Source organism: Podarcis vaucheri, assembly GCF_965113315.1.
Source record: "Podarcis vaucheri genome assembly, chromosome: 6".
Lineage (NCBI taxonomy): Eukaryota > Metazoa > Chordata > Lepidosauria > Squamata > Lacertidae > Podarcis > Podarcis vaucheri.
Genome location: NC_138764.1, coordinates 50749432 through 50772644, shown reverse-complemented (window position 1 = coordinate 50772644; position 23213 = coordinate 50749432). Strand labels below are relative to the sequence as shown.

Here is a 23213-nt window from a genome sequence, read left to right as displayed (position 1 = left end):
TTTTAATTTTTATCATTTACAATACTGTTTTATTTATTTTATAGTATTTTATAGTACAGTACATTGATTATTGCTTTCATTTTATGGATCAATGGTCTTGTTAGATAGTAAAATTCATGTTAAATTGCTGATTTAGGGGTTGCTTTTAAAAGTCTGGAGGGGACGCGGGTGGCGCTGTGGGTTAAACCACAGAGCCTAGGACTTGCCAATCAGAAGGTCAGTGGTTCGAATCCCCGCGACAGGGTGAGCTCCCGTTGCTTGGTCCCTGCTGCTGCCAACCTAGCAGTTCGAAAGCACGTCAAAGTGCAAGTAGATAAATAGGTACCGCTCCGGTGGGAAGGTAAACGGCGTTTCCGTGCACTGCTCTGGTTCGCCAGAAGCGGCTTAGTCATGCTGGCCACATGGCCTGGAAGCTGTCTGTGGACAAACACTGGCTCCCTCGGCCAATAAAGTGAGATGAGTGCCGCAACCCCAGAGTCGGTCACGACTGGACCTAATGGTCAGGGGTCCCTTTACATTTACCTTAAAAGTCTGGAATGGATTAATCCATTTTGCATTACTTTCTAAGGGAAAGCGTGCGTTGGTTTAAGAACGCTTTGGTTTAAGAACAGACTTCCGGAACAGATTAAGTTTGTAAACCAAGGTACCACTGTAGCAGCTTCCGCCTTTGTAAAATCAAGTATTTCCCCTTTTATAGAAGCAGCCACCTTACCAAAGCTAATGAAGGGGGACACACATTATTTCCTTTGCTGCTCTAGTTAAAGAATATTGCCAACATCTTATCAACCAAGACCAGATGACTGGGAGGTCGCCTGCTCTAGATGGGGTTACACTTCCTCTGAAGGAGCAGGTTTGTAGCCTGGGAGTACTCCTGGATCCTTTGCTGTCACTAGAGGCTCAAGTGGCCTCCGTGGCCCGGAGTGCCTTCCATCAGCTTCGGCTGGTGACCCAGCTGTGCCCCTATCTGTATAAAGGTAAAGGTACCCCTGCCCGAACGGGCCAGTCTTGACAGACTCTGGGGTTTGTGCGCCCATCTCACTCAAGAGGCCGGGGGCCAGCGCTGTCCGGAGACACTTCCGGGTCATGTGGCCAGCGTGACAAAGCTGCATCTGGCGAGCCAGCGCAGCACACGGAACGCCGTTTACCTTCCCGCTGGTAAGCGGTACCTATTTATCTACTTGCCCCCGGGGGTGCTTTCGAACTGCTAGGTTGGCAGGCGCTGGGACCGAGCAGCGGGAGCGCACCCCGCCGCGGGGATTCGAATCGCCGACCTTTCGATCGGCAAGCCCTAGGCGCTGAGGCTTTTACCCACAGCGCCACCCGCGTCCCGCCCTATCTGTATAGGGATAGCCTAATTACTGTTGTCTAGGCTCTGGTAATTTCAAGGTTAGATTACTGCATTGCGGTATATGTAGGGCTGCCTCTGAAGACGATTCAGAAACTTCAGCTAGTGCAGAATTCAGCCGCCAGGTTGCTCACCGGAGCAAGACGGTTTGAGTATATTACACCGATCCTGGTCCAACTGCACTGGCTACCAATTAGTTTCCAGGCCTATTTCAAATTGCTGGTTTTGACCTATAAAGCGGTATAGGGTGGCATATAAATGGAATGAATGAATGAATGAATAAATAAATAAATAATAAGTTGTTTACTACAGAACAGCCAGGTTGTCTTCATTCACTTTTTATGAGGCACCTACAATACATTGTCATCATATCATTGTTCTTCTGTTTTTCCTGCAGTTCTTCCATCTCTTTCAAGACTTCAAACAAAACCAAATTCTTATTGCTAAGGAACACAACAGTAGCAACATCTGTACAGGTACTGATCAACTTAGTGCTTTTTTTGCATTTTTAAAAGAGGCATTTTGACATGTGCAATGAAGCCTATTATGAGGCATCTTTTTTGGCATACATTCACTATGATCTTTTGCACTGGTATCATTTTATCGGCATATTTATTTTCTTTTTAAAAATCAGTTATTTAATTTGAACTAAAATGATTTCTTTTTTTTTAAAAAAAGAAACTGAAATATTTGTGTGATAGAATTTAATTTTAAATAAAAACATTTTTATGCAAATTTTTATTTTAAAAAAATATTTGTATTAGTTTTGCAAATAGACATTAATCAAGCATGCTAATATTAATACTCTATCCCTTCTTTGCCTATGTGGCTAGTCATTTTCAATTCCACATATAGCTTACATTGGAAGACCAACAATTGGGTAGCACTAGGAACTACCAGACTGATAATACTACATTTCTCTATTTAGTGGCCTCGTTCACACAACACTATAGTTTGTTCTTGGCTGCAGCTCGTGGTTACCATGGAGTGAGCTTAACCATGAACCCAGGCTCAGACAACACATTAAGCCAAATTTTGGCTTCTTTCAGCTTGATACACAAGTAAAAAGAACTGAGGAGGAGCAACGTGGCTGTGAGCTCCTGTCTGGGATCCTGCACATTTGTTTGGATTACCATGTCATGCAAACCAGGCAAGTGTTTTCAAAGAATCCTTAAACACTAAGGGTTATTTTTGCACAGATACTAGTAAAATGTGGGAGCACATTACAACTATTATTCTTGAGTAGAAAATGTTTAATTGTACTTCCTTCTTTAACTATTAAATTCTCATATGTAATCCCTCTCCCAGTCATATTGATCTTCTTAACACTCATTACATCCAATGGCAACAGCCAGTGAGGAGTTTTGAACTCTAATAAATTTTTGTACCTGTTCCATACTTCAATCAACGGACCTCTAAAGATGTGGTTTTCAAAACCTTTATGCACTTTTTTTTCCATACCATGAATACGCATGCCAACCAAATCTGTTATCATAACCTTCTAAATCCAATAATTCCATATTTTCTAACTTTATCCATTCTTTTACCCAGCAAAGACATGCAGTCTCATAATATAACTTTAAATCTGGCAGGGCAAAGCCTCCTCTATCTCTTGCATCTGTTCATATCTTAAACTTTATTCTCGGCTTTTTGCCCTGCCAGATATATCTTGAGATAATTCTTTGCCATTCTTTAAATATTGTCACTCCTTTAATTATCAGTATTGATTGAAATAAAAACATCATTTTTGGTAGCACACCCATCTTTATCATTGCAATTCTTCCCCAAAGTGATAACTTCATTCTCCCCCACACCTCCAGGTCCCTCTTAATCTTATTCCATGTCGGTACATAATTGTTTTGAAAAAGATCAATACTCTTGGGAGTTAACATAATCCCAAGATATTTAACTTTCTTAACCACTTCGATCTCTATTTGTTGTTGTATTCTTTCTATTATCTCTTAATCCATATTCTTAACCATTATTTTCATTTTATTCTTATTTAATTTAAAACCAGCAACTTGTCCAAATTGCTCTATCTCTTCTAATACTTCCTTTACACTTTTGATAGGATCTTCTATTGTTATGACCAAGTCATCAGCAAAGGCTTTTACCTTATATTCCTTACAACCAACTGTCACACCTTTTATATTTCCATATGAAGAAGTTAAAGAATATGTAAATGATTGGTTGGTTACATTATTTTCAGTTGAATGCGATGTTTAAAAAAGAGTTGTTAGAAAGAGGTTTTCAAGAAGAAAAATCTAGGTTCCATAAAGAAATTTTGAATGATGATGTAAACATTTTATCTAAAATGTATAAATTATTACTTGAGTGGCATACAAAGGATGAGAAAGTTAAAGTTGCTATGATTCAGTGGGCCAAAGATTTTGGTTATAACATACAATTTGATGATTGGATAAGATTGTAGAAAGAAGGAATGAAGTTCACTGCATGTACTACAATAAAAGAAAATGTCATGAAATGTACTACAATAAAAGAAAATGTCATGAAAATGATATATAGATGGTATGTAACACCAGTAAAACTTGGGAAGATGTATAAAGTTAGTAATCAATGTTGGAAATGCCAAGAGAAAGAAGGAACATTTTATCATATGTGGTGGGATTGTAAAAAAATGAAATGTTTCTGGGAAATGATTTATAATGAATTGAAAAAAATGTTGAAATATACTTTTGTTAAGAATCCAGAATCTTTTTTGTTAGGAATATTAAGGAATGATATTAAGAAGAAAGATGAGAAGTTATTTTTATATGCAGTAACAGCAGCTAGAATTTTGGTGGCCCAAAAATGGAAACAGGAAGAAATCCCGACAAAAGAAGAATGGAGAATGAAGCTGATGGAATACGCAGAAATGGACAAATTAATGGGGAAAATTCGGAACCAACGAGACCAGAGATTCACCGAGGACTGGAATAAATTTACAGAGTATATTAAAAGTATATGTGAAGAGCAATTAACGTTTGTAGGTTTTCAAGAAGCTCTGTGATAATAATTGATAGAAATATTGTTTTAGAAGATTCGATAAGATTAAGATTGTTAAAATGCAATACAGATTGAAGAAATGTGAATAATAGTGATAATATGAAAAATTCTCCGACAGGCTGAGGGAAGTCCAAAAAAGTACAAAGATTGGAATTGGATGTAAATTTAAATGGAATGTTTTTTCTGTTGTTTTTGAAAATTTGAAAAATAAAAATAATTTAAAAAAAGAAAATGTTTAATTGTACAACTTATTCAGCTATTCAGCTGGTGGTACATTGCATCCCTAAATGGATACAACATCACCAGGTCTGGAAGTGAGTTACAAGTTTTTCTGTCAGAAACTGAGTATTAATAATAATAATAATAATAATTTATTATTTATACCCCGCCCATCTGGCTGGGTTTCCCCAGCCACTCTGGGCGGCTTCCAACTGAATATTAAAAACAGTACAGCTTCAAACATTAAAAACTTCCCTAAAGAGGGCTGCCTTCAGATGACTTTTAAAAGTAAAATAGTTGTTTATTGCTTTGACATCTGCTGGGAGGGCGTTCCACAGGGCAGGCGCCACTACCGAGAAGGCCCTCTGCCTGGTTCCCTGTAACCTTACTTCTCGCAATGAGGGAACCGCCAGAAGGCCCTCGGTGCTGGATCTCAGTGTCCGGGCTGAACGATGGGGGTGGAGACGCTCCTTCAGGTATACTGGACCGAGGCCATTTAGGGCTTTAAAGGTCAGCACCAACACTTTGAATTGTGCTCGGAAACGTACTGGGAGCCAATGCAGATCTCTCAGAACCGGTGTTATGTGGTCCCGGCGGCCACTCCCAGTCACCAGTCTAGCTGCCGCATTCTGGATTAATTGCAGTTTCAGGGTCACCTTCAAAGGTAGCCCCACGTAGAGCGCGTTGCAGTAGTCCAAGCGGGAGATAACTAGAGCATGCACCACTCTGGCAAGACAGTCCGCGGGCAGGTAGGGTCTTAGCCTGCGTAATACTTGCACTGGGGCTTATTCAATGCTTTTCATTTCAGGTTAAAAAATAATTTGAGAATCAGAGAGTCAGATTCCTATGTTCCTTTGAAAACACACACACACACACACAGGGTGGGTGAAGTTGAATGCCTGGGTCCCCTTCTCATTATTGGAATAGTCAGGTTAACTTCCCAGTAGAACATTAAAGGGAAGAAAGGAAGTGGATTTGTGAGAGAGAGCAAATGGATGGGGCCCTCTACCTCAACTTGTGGGTAGTTTGAAGGACAATAGGTTAGAGTGGAAAGTTGAGTTATGTGAACTAGAAGCTAGAACCCAGAAAGTAGCAAGCTAGAAACTGAGAGAGACAGAGCCATGTTTTATTTTCTGTTTGAATCCAAGGCTGTGGCTATGGGTGCAGCAAGACCCTCTTGGGGTGTTAATGCTGTGAACTCCTCCATCACAAAAGCTCAGGTTGTATATATGTGTAAACAAACCATATTTTATAAAGACACCACAGTCTCTGCTGTACCTCATTCCAAAGGAAACATGAACCCTTGGTAGGCGCCTAGAACCCTTGGAATCTCGCAGTGCTTGGAGACTGGAGTGGCATGCAACAATATAGAAAGACTTATAAAAGCTAGTTACTTTAGCACCATAGCTTGGAAAAAACCCTCCTCTCTTGTCAAGCACAAATGCTAACAATAATTAGAGAAAGAAATAAACAAGCTTACTTAGTTTGCAGAGAAACAAGGGCATCCTGGAATTTGTTATTTAGAAACAGATCCACAGCTGCCATACATTCACTGAGAGCAACATTCAAGTCCTGTGCAGATGATCTGGAAAAAGAGAAAAGAGTTAATGCTAACTTCTCTGTTTCCAATGCGGAATGAGAAAAAGAAGTCCCGTCCTCCCAAAGGTCAGCATGTTAACTATTAGAATGCTTTTCTTAAAGTGTATTTCTGTACATGTCTAGTCAGAAGTAAGAATCATTGAGTTCAATAGAACTTACTCCCAGGTAAGCACGCATAGGATTGCACCCTTAGTTTTCACATACGAAGCACAATTACTCCATCAACACCATATTAGAAAATATCATCAGGCAATCTTGTTTGAAATTGCCTTTTTTAAAAAATTATGTGAAAGGTGCAACATTTTGTGCTTGTGCATCTCCAAGTAGGACCTGCAACAAAATGTACCAGAGGATTCTCACGCCCTATGAGTGCTCCTGTTCAAGGCTCTATTTTTTTTTAAAAAAAGAGAGAAACCTGAAATGCATAACAACGCATTGAAACTCAAAAAACCTCAAATAGTTTAATGCACTACACAACATATGTAATAGATTGTCAGAAGCTGAGCACTGTTCAATTATGGAAAAGGATTAAGAGTAGCACTATTCCACCATTTTTCTATGATACAGAGAGTCTGAGATAAAGTTTTAACCTCCAGAACAATTAGCAGTATATACACCTTCTTTACAGGACAAATGAAAGAAATTACGTATTCATGCAGCTCACAGGAGGCTGTGATGGTCACTAACCTTTAAAAGAGAATTAGACAAATTCATGGAGAATGGCTACAAGCCATGAAGGCTATGCTCTGCCTCTACAGTTGGAGGCAGCAATGCTTATGAATGCCAGTGCTGGAAACTGCAGCCGGGGGAGAGTGCTGTTGTGCTCTAATCCTGCTTATGGGTTTCCCACAGGCATCTGGTTGGTCACTATGAGGACAGGATGCTGGACCAGAGCGACCACTGGCCTGATCCAGCAGTATGTACTTACAATATGTCTTGTGATTGTGATATAAGTATAGAGATGGGCCTCACGTGCTCTTGTTCCATGGTATTTTAACAAGCAACTTATCTTCAATTGCTCACATGGACTCAACTGCTTCCTTCTCCATGTTCTTCATGCTCCCCTAGTAATGTCATTATCTTTCTGTCCTTTGATCCAAATGTAGTGGCCCTTAAAATACCATTAGCATAATTTCATATTAAATTAAGACATTAACTACTAAAAAGAAGCAATAGACCTCAGTGCACCTACTGGAATTGCTTCCCTCCCTAAGCAAAATGAGATAAGAACTACTAAACATTTTGTGCACTCAAAAATTATCTGGAAATAATAAATAAAACACAAAGGATAGCATCTCATAATTCATGACCAAACTTAACTTGCTCACTTCCAGAAGTATTTAATTGACACGGACGCATTAATATCAAACATAGAAGCAAGTTCTTACGATATCATTTTAAAAAACACACAAAACAGGAATATGGTTCCTTCTTTCAACTACTACAGCAGTTGGCAACTAAAAAAAAGTAATAAATATTTGACTAGCAATGGATTTATTGCTAATTTCCACTGCAGCATCTAGTATTTATTCAATTGCTTTATTTCTGCAGTTATACCCTGCCCTTCCCCCAAATCAGAGCACAGAGCACAACATGTAGTATAAACAATATAAAACATGTAACAAAATTAAATTGTACATCCATTATAAAAAACTGCAGCACTAGACCTCAATTCCATCCAGAATCAACACCAACATGATACTTATTATTATTTATTCAATTTATATCTCAGCCTTCCTGCCAAAGGAGTCCAGGGTGGCAAACACATCGTTAAAATAATATTTAAAATATTCTAAATACAACCAGTCTCTCAATGAATTATTTCAGGGTTGCTAGGAATGGTATCTTTCTGCTTTCTAATACCTGGGTGAACAGGAATATTTTGAAGTCAATAATGAGGAAGATAGACTCTCCTCACCAGGGAAACTATTCCAGAAGTAGGGAATCACTACTGGAAAGGCCCTGCCATAGTTTAACACCAACTGGGCAGTTCCCAGTGGAGGCACCAGGTTCCAAAAGCTTGGATGGAGAGCATATTTCTGCTTGTTGTCTGAAAACAGCTAATGTGGAGGACTCTCATATCTCAGTGAGGAGCTCTGTAAAAGGGGCGCCATTGCTGCAAATGCCATGCCTCATATCACCATTTTACTCACCACACTAGCCAGTGGGACTACAAGCAGAGACTTTTCAGCAGTTCTTAAGGTTTGGGGTAGCACATACTAGGAAATACATAAAAGGATTACTATTTTTTTTTATTAAAAAAAAACTAATTACAGACTAATGCCAACACCTTGAAGCGGGTCTGGTATAGTATATGAATGGCAGCCACTACAGTATCTTCAGAACTGAAGTAACATGACCCTATCAGCTGTGCCCAACAGCCAGGTTGCAGCATTCTGTACCACCTGCAGCTTCTGGAATGTTGCATTTCTCTATATGGGTGGTTATTAGAGCATTGATAACTGGCGTTAAGCTGTTCCAGTCCAGGAACGGCCATAACTAGTGAACCAGCAATAGTTGGGCGCAGCTACGTCTCACCATTTTAAGTCACTTGGGTCTCTAGTGACAGCTTGGAATCAAAAATCACCCTCATCTATGAATCTGCTCCTATATGGGGCAGCACTCCCACTGAAGAACAGGCTGTCCACCTAATCCCTAGAACTGGGAACCACATTGACTCATAGAACCACTGTCTTGTTGAGATTGAGTTTATTAGCCCTCATCCGGCCCATCACTGCCCCCAGATAAAAGACATTTGAATAGCTCAGTTACTTTTAAATATATATGAAATGCTTTAGCCAATAACCCTAGTGTATTTCTTAAGTCCTAAACACAATGATGATTATGGATAAACTATTAAACTAGCAAACCTATCAGCTATTGTACTTTTTGGTATGCAAAGTAATATTTATTTCCTTTTAAATTTCCCAGCTGTTGTAATGGACTTACAACATGGCTTTGAAATAGCAACGTTTATTTCCTATTAAAGTTTATTTCCACTTCAAAGTATAGTTACTGTGCATTTTTCTGTCAGAAGTTGCCCAGAGATTATGCAGTCCATTGGCTAATTATAAAACTTCTCTAACCTAATTTATGGGTTAGCTATTGCAACATCACGAGCAAAGTAGGCTGCTTTGACTTGTGATTTTGATTTAAAGAAGCAGGCAGTGGATTTGTTCAGGACATAAAAAAATACTATATTGGAAAAACACACTGAATTTGGGTTGAATGCATTGAGCATAACCACTAACATACTGGAGTATGAGCCAATACCTGTGCATTTGGAGGAAGTGCAAAAAGCGGCTACCAGGCTAGACAGTGTCCTCAGCATCCCAGAGGACATGACAGAGAACCTCTTGACCTCTATCACCTGCCTGGGGCACAGAATACAGTCATAAAGCAGAGAAAGTAAGAAGCAACAGACATTAAAGATTAAAAATAAAGGAAGTGTATTCTGGGCAACCTATGACCATTTAATGTGCTGCTGTTATGCTGCACAGCATGTAGGAAAGAATTTGAACAGAGTAGCAAGAAAAACGTAGGCCTGGCTCTGAGTTTGTTTGTTTTAAAGTAGAAAATACTTATTACATTATATATCTGACGACAGACAAACTTTTTTTGTTGCTGTTAAATTTAAAACTTTCAGTCTTCCAGATTTACAAGACAAATGGGAGAAAGATCTAGATCAAGGAGTTTCAATAGTAGAATGATACTAAATATTAAAAATATTTTGAGTAGATTGCTACAAGCTGATTGGAAATTTAAAAAAAAAACACCTTATAGAACTTAATCCAACAGTGTTCAACCCTGTACAAGTTGGATCAAATTTATCAGTGATTACATGGCACCACATCTCTAAAATGGGAAAACTCTTAGCGACAGTGTTGAAGAATAAAGGTAAAGGGACCCCTGACCATTAGGTCCAGTCGTGGAAGACTCTGGGGTTGCGGCACTCATCTCACTTTTTTGGCCGAGGGAGCCAGCGTACAGCTTCCGGGTCATGTGGCCAGCATGACTAAGCTGCTTCTGATGAACCAGAGCAGCACACGGAAATGCCGTTTACCTTCCCGCTAGAACGGTACCTATTTATCTACTAGAACTTTGACATGCTTTCGAATGAAAGACTTTCCTTCATACAGCATAGTGCCCAAACCCTTTCTCTCCTATTCAAGTGCTCAACAGCTTTTGATCTATTGCACAGAGCCCTTCTCAACCCTCTGAAGACTTTATGAAAACAGAGCAAACTTAATACAGTGGTACCTCAGGTTACATATGCTTCAGGTTACAGACACTTCAGGTTACAGACTCTGCTAATCCAGAAATAATACCTCAGGTTAAGAACTTTGCTTCAGGATGAGAACAGAAATCTCACAGAAGTGGTGCAGCAGCAGCCCCATTAGCTAAAGTGGTGCTTCAGGTTAAGAACAGTTTCAGGTTAAGAACGGACTTCCAGAACGAATTAAGTTCTTAACCCGAGGTACCATAGTAATCCAATATGAGCAGCCAACTCATGACTTGCCAAAACTAGAGAGAAAATGAACAATGGTCCCCCACAACTGTTAATTTTCTTCTAGGCCTTTTGACTAAGATCAAGTGTAATTTTCTTTAACTGTCTCTGTCATTTTAACCAACTGAAAAGCTTATAAATAATTCAATAACAAATAAGCACATTAAAGAGATCATCAATTCTGGCATATCCTGTCCTTTACCAAGTACTGTTTAACATTTAATAGGTCTACATCTCCTCCTGTGCTTTGTAGAAAGCTGGCAGCACATTCAACCTAAGCAGGCTCTCACACACAAACACACTGAGCTTTCGGCAGTGATGGAAGAGAAATATTCTAGGGTTTTCAAAAACTGGGTTTGTGGGACAAGGATGGAACATTGTTTCCAGCATTCCCACCTCCTGTCCTCCAACAGCAAAGCTTAGCCCTGAAAATATTTGAAGTAAAAACGAAAAGGGTACCTTCTGAGCACGTGAAAAGTGCTTTCTCCTCATAACTTAGCAACCAGTTTCATATAGCAAGAATTTTGTAATTTGATCTGAACATACTGGAGACCACAATCAGAAGGTGGACACAGTGGGGCTAATCAAAATGGGGAAAACCTGGAATTTCCACCTTTTTCTGGATCACCATTCACTACCCAGTGGGCACAGGTCCAGACTTTAAAGCTCCATGTCCGAGTGTTGTTGTTGCTTTTCTCCTAGTACTTTCCCCGGGAAAACCTGTGTTTTACCGCTGAATTGGAGCAAACAGCAATCAAGTCTTCCCTGGATTGCCGTTTGCAGTAAAACGCAGGTTTTCCCGGGGAAAGTGCTAGGAGAAAAGCGTTTGCAGTAAAACGCAGGTTTTTCAGGGGCTTAAGTTACAGAAGGGTAGATTTCAGTTGAACATTAGGAGAAACAAGGGGCAGACTTTGGTAATATGGCACCTGAGCAAGAACAAAATTTAGCATGCACACCCTAAATATTTCTTATTTGCACAATAAGAAATTTGCACAAACATAGCAGGGAGGTCAGGAATCCCACTTGCTTGCAACATTTATTTTCAGGCTGGCGGTAGATTCACCTGACATAAAGACAGGAAAGTATGTACCTACAATATATGTCGCCTTAACTTACATAAAGTGGCAATACTGTAGTGCATCCCCTTTCACCTGCCATTTCTAAACATTTATGTAACCGCCTTAGGAATTTAGGAAGCTGACTTACACTGAGTCAGACTGTTAGTCCATCAGTATTGTTGACAGTGACTGGTAGCAGCTCTCCAGGGGTTTCATACACACTCTATTTCTTTTTCACCTCAGGGTTACTACCTTTCTTTTTTCTTTTTACATTTAATGCTTTTCCACACACACAAACCCCAGCAGTTTACAGTCAGGAAGCGGGGTGGGAAATACACTCAATCCACATGACAATGCTAAATATGAGAGCCAGTGTGGTGTCGTGGTTATGAGTGTCAGGCTATGGGAAACCCAGCCAGATGGGCGGGGTATAAATAAATTGTTGTTGTTATATTAATTATTATTACTACTACTACTACTACTTGGGAGGCAAGGGCTCTTGGCCGAGTCGCTGCCTCTCAGCCCAAAGGGCGGTTGTGGGGATTCAATGAGGCAGTTGCGAACCAGGCACACACCACCTTGAGCTCCTTTGGAAGAAAACGCGAGTAATAATAATAATAATAATAATAATAACTGAAGCAAGCAAGCAAGCAAACAAACAAACTCATATTGGCTTCAGCAGCTGCAAACTTCCCGGCAGGTTTATTTGCAAATGTCGACATGCATGCCGGGAACAGCTTCACCTGTTGGTTTCTTGCCTGCCAAGGCAGCTTGCTCGTGAAACACAAGCGCGCCAACCTAGCTAAACCGAAGGCAGGATCCACCTCCCCCAGAGTACCTCAGCTCCTTTTTCTTGCTGCTGCTTCTGCGGCTACTTTGCGCGTCCATGAGGCTCCGCTAGGCTCGTCGCGAGATGAAGCGAGCTGCTGCTGAGGTAAAAAAAATTCCCGCTCCGCCTCGAAAGCCAGCGGCAAACTCATAACGCCGGGAAAGTGGAGGCAGGCGGCTCCAGAGCAAGGTCCTCGCGCTGCTGGGTGGCGGCTCCTCCCCTATAAAATTGCCGGCCGCAGCCGCCGCCTGCTCCCTCCTCATCCTGAGGCCTCTCAGGGGAGCGACCGCCCTCTGCAGGTCTCTCGGAGGCAGCCGCGTACTTGAATAAACCGGCGTGATAAAGGAAAGCAGCCCCAGCTGCAGCTCATCGCCTCGGGTCAAGGGTGTGGCGCCAGCTCAGGCAAGAGGGAGCTTCTGGGTTTGGGCTGGCAGGACAGGAAGGAAACTCCAAGACAGCCAGATGGGCGGGGTATAAATAATAAATTATTATTATTATCGCCAGGGTACTCCTAAGGGAAGCTGTTCTCCTCCCCCCTCTTTCTTTATTCCCCCCCTTGTGCCCCCCCATAACAATGGTTAAACCAGTTCATCCATTAGCCAAGGCTACTTAGATCTTGCAGAGCTTGTCCCCCTTTCCCAATTCTCTAAACATGTTTCACAACAGCAACAACGTCTCCTCCCCTCTTCCCTTGCAGAATGGACACTTGCCACCTTTCTTTCCCCCCAACTCGCCTTCTCCCGCTTTCAGTCTCTCCATCACAAGGGAGCTTTGCCAAGCCTTTGCAAATAAGCACTTCTTCATTCATACATGATGCATTTTTTGTGCTCTTAAATGTGTATTTATGAAAGTAGAGGCAAACAGACGCTGTCCAATTTGGAGGCTAGATCTGTATCAGAACTTAACCACAAATGATTGAATTTTAGAAGTAACTATGTCATTCATGTGAATGACATAGTCAGGTATCACCCACCATTTGTTGCTGTTTCTATTGTCCCCATGTAGGTTTCAAAAGCTTTGGGAGTAGGGATCTATTTCTTGTCTGATGTCTAGGATGCTAATACCAACTTTGAGCTATTGAATAGGTAAAGGTAAAGGTAAAGGGACCCCTGACCATTAGGTCCAGTCGTGGCTGACTCTGGGGTTGCAACGCTCATCTCGCTTTATTGGCCGAGGGAGCCGGCGTACAGCTTCCAGGTCATGTGGCCAGCATGACTAAGCCGCTTTGGCGAACCAGAGCAGCGCATGGAAACGCCATTTACCTTCCTGCCAGAGCGGTACCTATTTATCTACTTGCACTGCATGCTTTTGAACTGCTAGGTTGGCAGGAGCTGGGATTGAGCAACGGGAGCTCAACCCGTTGCGGGGCTTTGAACCGCCGACCTTCTGATCGACAAGCCCTAGGCTCTGTGGTTTAACCCACAGCGCCACCCGCTGTGAACTACAAAATCCAAATTCTGTACAGAAATAATACATTTGAGTAGCTTCTCAAAAAAACATACTTTAGGGAATGGAAAGTTCACTTAAAATTCATTTTCAAACCAAAACTAAAGTTGTGATGTTTCATATCTGTATACTTCCACAAGACACTGTACAGTTTACTTAAAAGTAAAAACAAAAACCAGACAAAACATAATATACTTAAACTGTTTTATTCATAATTACAAGCTATTTTAGAATTTTTAAACAAAGGTCTATAAATAGAGGCTAACCCCACCTGAACAAGTTATTAAAAGCCTTTTAAAACTTTAACAGTAATGCCATTTAAGCTGACACAGCAGTGGTTTATTTAGAAGCCTTCGAGTAAAGGTTCTGTGATCAGTCAGTAACATGAAATGTAACATCAAGTGACTCAGAACTTTAAATCCTATACAAGAAAGCTTGAATATATATATATTTATATGTATAATATATACACACAGATATTGTATTGGTCCACAAAGTATACATTTAACAAAAAAGGAAAAATCTATGTAGTCCAGTTAAACATACAATATGCACGATTAATGTTAATACAAAATTTGGGTAGATAAATTATGAACATTAATACTTGCAAGAGGTTTTGCTAGGTTACTTTTTTGAGCAGGTGTTTTAAAATGCTCATTTCCTAGTGCAAAAGTTTCTCGGAACTGATCTCAATTTATAGGAAAATTGAGCAAAAACTACCTTCCTAAAAAGTCTCTTGCAGCAGCATCCACAGGTAACTGGAAAAGTTTCATCCTGATAGTGGTAACTATGCAACTCCTTGCAGCAGAAGAAAAATCATTTAAAAACTCTTAATTCGAGGCACAAATACCACAGTGTTTTGGGAGGGGGGAAGCAGAACCACCAGTTTTGTGTGGCTGCAGCCTAACTATGCATGTATTGAAGATGGAAGTGAAACGAGTCATTTGGAATGAGTTTAACATCCTGCAGAACAGAACATATTAGATAATAACTTACTTTCATTAACATTCAATTTTGACTTCGTTACTATAAAAGGAAATTTATTTTTAAGGTGCAACTATCAGTTGGCATTCAATAAATTATACACAACAGCAACCGACTGTTGTAAACTATATCTTTATGTAGTCTACTTCCTACCCTATTTCAAATTCTGCTGTCAACTTGCCAATTTAAGTTGCATATTTCACATAAGAAATTGGCTCAATTAGCAGTGGGGCATCAGAGTTCTTAACAATGAACTTGGCCAAACAGTGTAATCTTAGAAATCTCCTTGGAACAATCCTAAAAGGTCATTTTAAAATACCTGATAGTAGGCAAAATGGCAGTTAAAAGTTTCAGATAACACTAGTTGCATCTGGAATCTAGATTTTCTGTTAGATATCCACTCTAGAAGAAGAGCCTTCATTAAAAGGAAGCCCACAGATATAAAGGCACTCCATAGACCTAACCTCAATTATCATCATCTCTAAAATATACAATAGATTTCTAATACCTGTGATAGCCAGATCTGAACATTTTAGCAAGAAAGAAGCAGGATTATCAGCAATTTTTAAGTACATGAAGATTTGCCATAAACTACAGTTTGGTTGGCTACATGGCCAGATTTGATTACAAGGTGAAAATGTACTTTGCTAACTGGGCCACCTGGGAGACCTAAATAATTCAGTATTATAGTAATTGGCAAAAATTGGCCCTTTTGAAAAGAAAGCTAATCAAGACTTAGAACAAGCCATCTAATATTTTTTAAGGGAAATATCAGTAACACATGACCTATCCATTTGTTTACAGGCAATACAATGCACTCACTCGTTTTATGTTGTTAGACACACCTGCACATTCTAGATCTTCAACACTGCATAAGGCATGTATCAAAGGGGAACTTGGTTGGAGTCAGAATTGCCTTCTGAGATCTTTCAAAAATGCATTGCTGTGCCTTAATACAGATTTGTCTTTTTTGCATTATAAGAACTTACTTTGGTGTAATGGTTTATATACTACACAAGAATATCAAGGTAAGTACAAATGGAACTTCGCTTTATTAAAAAAGAGTAGCCAGATGAGTAAAGTGAATATGAAAAAAATTACAAATAAGACATTACATTGCTCAAAAATCACATTTGCAGGAATTTAAAGCCTTTTGTACTTCCCTGTGCATAAGCAGCTTCTGATTAGCTATACACATACAGGGCAAGGGACAAATGGTTGTGGCAATTCTTCATGCTTCTGATATTTCAGATTTACTGAGTGCAATAGCTAGTTCTAAATCTTCTTGTTCTTGTTGTTTCAACCTTGCAAGACGCTCTTTCTCCTCTCTCTCACTTTCCCTCTTTGCCCATTCAATCATATCTTCTTCAGTAGGATACTAAAAATAGAGAAACCATGGATTTGTTAACTGAGGAGGTAAAAATCAAGTGTTTAAAGAAGATTCTGTCCCCAGTTGGTTTAAATTATATCATCACTTAGAATTTAAATGGGTGTTTGGTCGGCATCTATGATTTATCTAGTTCATTGTTTCAATTGTTTGATTAAGAGGAGAAAAATAATATTTTCATTTGCCCCAAACACTCAAAGAAAATTGAAAGTGTGCATTTGATGTAGCTTGCAAAGATGTAAGTCCATTGTAAGAGTTTGGACTATTGGATCTTTGGCACAGTTACTTTAAACTGTTAATTAAAGAGAAGGATTATATTATATATAATGCTTATTTAAAACCACCCAACAATCCAAGTACACATATTTAATTAAAGAAAGGCCTTCAAAATAATCAAGAGCACCACGTTACTGTTCCTCCCAAAAGGTTTACATCCCAGTGACCGTCATGCAATAAAGCAAGTCCACCACCGCTATGACCCACTGATTAACAGAGTAGTAAGATATAAAGATGATTCTGTTTACTAAGGAAAATGTTATGGTAACATACGACACAGTTCATTTTTTCAGGTGCTGGCACAGAGAGCCAGTGTGATGTAGTGGTTGGGAGTGTCAGACTTAGGATCAAATCCTCACTCAGGGTTCAAATCCTCACTCAGCCATGAAGCTCACTGGATAACCTTGGGCCAGTCACTTACTCTCAGCCTAACCTACCTCATGGGATTGTGACAATAAAATGGGGAGGAAGAGAGCTATGTACACCGCCTTGAGATCATTTGAGGCAAAGTGGGATAAGAAAGAAAGAAAGATTTTACATAGCTGAGGCTGGTGTGCCAACTGCACTCATTCCTTAAATCATCAGATTTGGCCATCTTGAAACATGTCTTAGTTACATCTTGATCAGATTACTGTCATATGTGTTTCTATAGGAAGCAGTCTTTGAAATGTAACTGCTATAGGTGTTCTAGGATGATACAGCCAGGCTATTGACTAGGAGCCAGTTACTGGGAATATTGGTTTCCAGGGAGAATTCAGTATGCTAGTTATGACTTTTAAAGACCTGGCTGATTGAAAGACCACCTCCTCCAATGTTAGTCTGCCTGGCTAGTAATATTTCTGAGAGCATCCCTTTCTGCATCCAGTCAACATCAGGTTTGCTGGGAATGCAAGAAATGGTCTTTTCAATGGCTGATGAAGTCCCTTCTTAAAGAAGCCTGTTTAGCCTCCAGTTAGTGACCTTCTGCTAGCAGATGAAGATGTTGTTAAGACAAGACCTTCAGGCTGCTGTGTGTGCTCTGCTGCTGGTGGCAGATAGCTTCATCTATTTATGCCTTTAACAGCTTGCTTTATAATTTTTTTGGTAAGTTTTATTTTGCTGTATTTTGTTTTGTCATTCCTCCTTGGGCGCACAGTTGTAGGAAGGCAGGATAAAAACTGACATAAATACATGTTCTCACTAACTTGACCCAGAAATCCTTTACAGTGTTGATTGGTTGATTGCTCCATTCTTCCTACCTTCGAGTACTTGAAATTTAATTCTGCGCTCCTTGGAAAATAACATCTCTCTTTCATGTGCATTGTACCTATTCACTCATTTACAGATCACTCAGCACTAACAAGGGACGGGTGGCATGCCAAGTTGACAGATCTGTGCCTTATCTTGAAGTGTTCTATACAATGAGGATGTTTACTTTCGGTAGTTTCCCTTTTTATAATAGTTTATGGCTAGGGCTGTTCATTCCCTTGAGTCGGTCTCCTGAACAAATCCTTACCACCCTCCCCTATTGTTTTGGCCTTTAAGATGCCTTGCCTACAAAGCCTGCTGCTGCATCAGTTGTCCCTGGGCCTGCGCCCTTCCCCCCAGACTAATCTTACAGCGGAGGCAGCAGGCAGGGCCTAGCCGTATGGCTGGTTGCCAAAAAAGGAGCTCAGGGACAAGATTTCCTTGTCACACTATCAATTTGTATTTATGAATCTTGCAGGGGATTAAGCCTTCAAATGGTAGCAACAAGTACAATGTAAAGGTTGTGCTGCTTATTTTCTAACTGCCTAACTGTGACCCTAACATATGCTTTGAAGATAAATGATGCACTGCAGTTTGATATACTGTACAGACATTAAATCCTGAGGCACAATGTGTACTTACAGCTTTGTACGAAGACTGGGAAAGGTAACAATTGTTCATGTGAAGCTAAATAATACATAAATGTGCAACTAAGAATCTGCTGCAACTGGCAGCATTTGTCCCAGAAGGAAGTGGTAATGTACCCTTTTTTTAGAGAGGCACTAACGTTAATATGTGCTACATTGTTGCATTGTGGTATGAAACCCATTTCACTCAATTTAAGTCTGGAAATGTTCACTGTTTTTCACAAAAATAAGTCATTAGAGTTAGCTTGATGCCTCCCCATCCTGTTTACTTACAGCACTGAAATTAGCAAAATTGCTGGTGTCCATCTCTTTGCACACACCAGTGGGAGCAAATGGGTCAGCTTCCTGTTCTTTGGAACCATCACAGCCTGGGAAGGGCTGGAAGGGATCATTCAGTTTAAAGGAATCCGAAGACTCCAATTTGTTGATAGGCCTTTTTCCTACATCAAAATAATCACTTTAGCATGATTATGAGTGTGGCAGAAATATTTATCCAGTGTACAATAGTGTTTTAGGTTACACCATCTCATTATATAGCCAAAAAACCCCCACAAAAAATCCTTAGTGCTGGTAGTCATAAATTAATCTGATTTCTAAAACCTTTCACGTTTTTCAGGGTTTGTTTGTATGTACGTTCTTCCCAATTTTGTCCATTTTTAAGTGGTTCAGTGTGGGTAAGAGCCAGTACTTTTATTCAAATTAAAAAAAAGTGCTTAATTTAATCTATTTTAAAACTGGTTTAAACCAGCTTGCATTATCAAATTCAATAAACTACTCAGCAACCAGCTTCTACAGTAGCACTGTCACAGCAATTTAAAAGTTACGGCCTCTCCCAAATTTATGGCTCCCAACATGTATCTAAGTAAAGATTACCTAAATTAAGAAGGACAGCTTAAAATTATGTAAGAAATAGAAGTAGTATAGGAATTAGTTGGTTACTAAATTAGAAGCTCTTTGCTCTCTTACAGCCATAAAGACATCTTTAAACCAAAGAGTAGCACACAGACACTTAGTACTGGTTCTTACCAGGTGGGGGAGGACAAGGTCTGGTAGGTGTTCCAGTTTTAGGAGGCAAAGCAGGAGGTACATCTTCATTTTTGGCTGGAGGCTCCTCAAACACATTTTTAGTTATGACCACATTGTGGACAGAGCCTGTTGTAGATGAACTAAATGGATCTTCATTATTTGCCTAAAAAACAAACAGACAGCAACAAAAACAGGAAAAGCTACTGTCAGAGCTGCTTCAAGATCCTAGCTCACAGAGGATCACGCTAGCCAGCGGTCACTTTGTAAAAGTCTTTATTGAGTTACAGTTTCCATTCTCAAGCTGCTGCGTGCAGCTCTACGTCTTATGGGTTAGACCGGCGAAGCTCCGTCTGAGTCTCCGCCCCCTGTACACCAGCTAAGTACCCTAGCCTTACCCCACCTTTTCCGCCTGACCGTTCTTCTCTGGGTCCCTCTGCCCCCAGTGGTCTCTTCCTTTCTGGACGCTTCTGACGCTGACCCCCTTCTGTCTCCTTGCGTCGGGCTTTAGGACCTGGCTCCCTTTCCGGGCTGCTTACTGCGCCACCTTCCTGTGTATTTGAACTTGGCGCGCGCGCCCAACCTTCCACTTGCCACCTGACCGTTTCCTCGCTCCCCGATGGAGGTGTGGCCACTCCTGACTCATGCCCTCCCTCCTGCTGCGAGCTGCCAGAGCTCGGTACCTGGCGCCCTTCCTCTCCACTGCGTTCTGTTGGTGATGCTGGCCCCGATTTCCAACTGCTGCTCTCTGAGCCCCCTCTGGACCCTTCTTCCTGGGGTGTCCCCCTAAGCTCCCCCCTTGCTCTGGCCACTGGCGCTCCTTCCTGTGAATCTTCTGATTCACTGGAAAGACTCGGAGATCTCGGGTCGTCGTCATCACTCATCTTTTCTTCTGCCTCCTCCCCCTCGCTCTCTGTTTCCTCCCTTGCCCTCGCCTCTGCTCCTGAACCCGACAGCTACTGTTTTGCTTAACAACATAGCTTGCAGAGGGGACATGGCTATCATGTTCGTTTTCTACCATAAAACAGTGCTTATTCAAGTGCCATAAAAAAACAGGAGTTCATGCACTGGCAAACTACAGATGTCTGCAAATGTTCATACTTTTAAATTATATTCCTGTGCCATGGCAGGACCAAAAAAATGGACTTTCATTTGTGCCAGGCAGAGAACACAGCAGGCTACTGTCATGGGACTGCCAAGGAACGCCTTTGAGGCGGGGGGGGGGAAGAGTCAGAGCGGGAACAGTCCAAGGGAAACAGAGAGGAAGTGACGGAAGGGGAAGAGGGAGAGAGCCAGGAAGTGGGAAAGCTCTCCGATGCTTGAAGCACAGCCCCAGCACTGCACAGGAAGTTCAGGAACAGATGAAGAGCCTGTGCCTGTGCTGTCTGCACAGGAAAGGAGAGGGTTAAAGCGCAGGGATCAGAGACGTCCCATGAAGCTCCCCCGCCTTTTCTGTTGGAGGAGAAGCCGGAGAAGACCACTCCCCAAATCTGAACCGATGATTCGACGCATGATTGTAATGTGCTGCTTGTACATATGTAAAATAAAGAACTGTAAACATCTCTCTGAGTGAGCAGAGGGTGTTTCTTGTGAAGAGCATACACAAGCCATCACAGCTACTAAACGCTTTTGCAGGCTAGTAACTTTTGTGGTCTTGTATACATACTGCAATAGTCAGAACTAGTCACATACATGCTCTGTTGCTCTTATATAATTTCACAGCAGTTAAAGATGAGGCTGGATTCTCTGCACAAGCAGCGTGATCACCACAGGAAAAACAGAACTGTGTAAGAGCTATTCCATGTATAACAACGTGTGTGGAGTGACTTCCACATGGCACAGGAATCTGAAGGTAGCCCCGTTTCAGGAAGCTTTTAATGTTTTATGTTGTTGTTGTTTAGTTGCTTTGCCTGTATTTTGGTTAGAAACTGCCAAGAGTGGCTGGGGCAACCCAGTCAGATGGGCAGGATATTAAAAATAAATTACAATTATGATTACGATTACGATTACGATTGGAGCAATTTTCATTTCTTGAAAGCTAACTTGCTTACTTGCTTGACTACCCTGCTGATGAGAAGAATTCAAATATAGCAGCTTCAGAAACACTCTAAAAAGGATATATAAATCTTGGAATGGAAGCAGAAGAAAGTAAGGTAGTCAATGAGACTATGCAAGCACCTATACTCATAGTAGGTGTAGTTTTCCATTAATTGAATTGTGCTCACGGCAGTTCACAAAGCAAGAAATCTCAGAAATAATGAGACTCACAGTAGCTTAAAATGGGGAATCAATCTGAGAAGTCATGACCTGTTGATTTAGATTCAGCATCTGCTAAAGTTGTGTTTTGTATCCTCGTATGTAGGAGCCTCTAGTGTGTTGGTTACTGCAGCAATTTTATGCTTTTTCCACAGGCATTAATCATTTCAAATTACCTTTGACAATGTGCTGAAGTCAGCAAAGCCGCTTCCAAATGATTCATTTCCAAACAGGGAGGCAAAGGGATCTGTAGCTAAAATAAGCAAGAGAGAAGAAAAGTTAATTCATTGACTAACAAAAGCTAGACAAGAGAGGAGATGAGTCTATTTTACATTGAATCTTTTGGATCTTACACCAGTTATAGGCAACACCCAGTTAGGGTTGATAGCCTCACCACCATAATCTTATTTATGTTATGTATTTTGTGATTTTATATTATAAACTACCTTGTGATCTTTGGATAAAGGGCGGTATAGAAATTTTAATAATAATAATAATACTTAGAATCATAGAATCATAGAGTTGGAATAGACCACAAGGGCCATCGAGTCCAACCCCCTGCCAAGCAGGAAACACCATCAGAGCACTCCTGACATATGGTTGTCAAGCCTCTGCTTAAAGACCTCCAAAGAAGGAGACTCCACCACACTCCTTGCAAATTCCACTGCCGAACAGCTCTTACTGTCAGGAAGTTCTTCCTAATGTTTAGGTGGAATCTTCTTTCTTTCTCCCTCCTCTATATGACATCCTTTATATATTTGAACATGGCTAACTGAAATGCATTTGGGTTCTCTTGTCAACTCAATCTCTGTTACAACACTAGATCTGCAGCCACAGAAAAGCGCTGTGGGATGATTTTGTACGGGTTTGTACAACTTCAGTTATGTTAAGTTGTGTTCTTTGCATGTGCCTGAAAAGTGCCTTTCAGACATCACACCAAGGCTCATTATGTATTAACCATAGCTCAGAACCCAAATCATGAATTTGAGCTGCCAAACACAGACAAGTCATAGTTTGAAGGTGTTTATCTGCTTTCATTTTCAGTCTGTTAATTCCTATCTAAGCCCAGAATTTTCCATGAGGAGAAATGTTCAGTTCAGATATTATGCTAAGCCATAGGCCATGATCACCAGAAGCCACAGCTTGAAAACCCACTTCAAGCCTTACCTGTATCACTTGATGTAGTAACAGCAATTCCACCAGGAGCAAAAGGATCATTATACTTCAGTGTTTCTGTCTAAAAGTTAAAATCCATTAAAGCTGTTTGCTTCAGACCATCAAGATTCTTAATTAGATAAGCTATTATTTGCCAAAGGGTCAATATTTTATTTTATTTTTTTAAAAAATAAAATCCTATGCTAATGTCATCCTTAATTATTTGCTGAAGAATACAGAAAATATTAG

At 40.6% G+C, this 23213-nt stretch overlaps 2 protein-coding genes across 6 annotated transcripts in view; both read right to left on the bottom strand.

Annotated features, from left to right (window-relative positions):
* The window catches only part of TTC39A (tetratricopeptide repeat domain 39A), a 50526-nt gene extending 37421 nt beyond the window's left edge, over positions 1-13105 (bottom strand). Inside the window, exons 1-3 of one of the 3 annotated variants that reach the window (XM_082228202.1) lie at positions 9443-9579; positions 7098-7280; positions 6051-6155 (exon numbers count right to left, since the gene is read on the bottom strand). In XM_082228202.1, coding sequence (XP_082084328.1) covers positions 6051-6155; positions 7098-7156 — 164 coding nt within the window. In that variant the 5' untranslated portion in view covers positions 7157-7280; positions 9443-9579. Of the gene's footprint in view, positions 1-6050; positions 6156-7097; positions 7281-9442; positions 9580-12572 lie in introns of those variants that run through there. The other 2 variants (XM_082228203.1, XM_082228204.1) reach the window with 2 other exon arrangements.
* Positions 13106-14199: 1094 nt separating this feature from the next.
* EPS15 (epidermal growth factor receptor pathway substrate 15) overlaps positions 14200-23213 on the bottom strand; it is a 56134-nt gene continuing 47120 nt past the window's right edge. For 2 of the 3 annotated variants that reach the window (XM_082226721.1, XM_082226720.1), the window contains 5 exons: positions 22977-23046; positions 21986-22062; positions 19557-19719; positions 18804-18970; positions 14200-16371 (listed from right to left, as the gene is read on the bottom strand). In XM_082226721.1, the coding sequence (XP_082082847.1) occupies positions 16225-16371; positions 18804-18970; positions 19557-19719; positions 21986-22062; positions 22977-23046 (624 nt within the window). In that variant the 3' untranslated portion in view covers positions 14200-16224. The remainder of the gene's footprint in view (positions 16372-18803; positions 18971-19556; positions 19720-21985; positions 22063-22976; positions 23047-23213) is intronic. The other variant, XM_082226722.1, reaches the window with a different exon arrangement.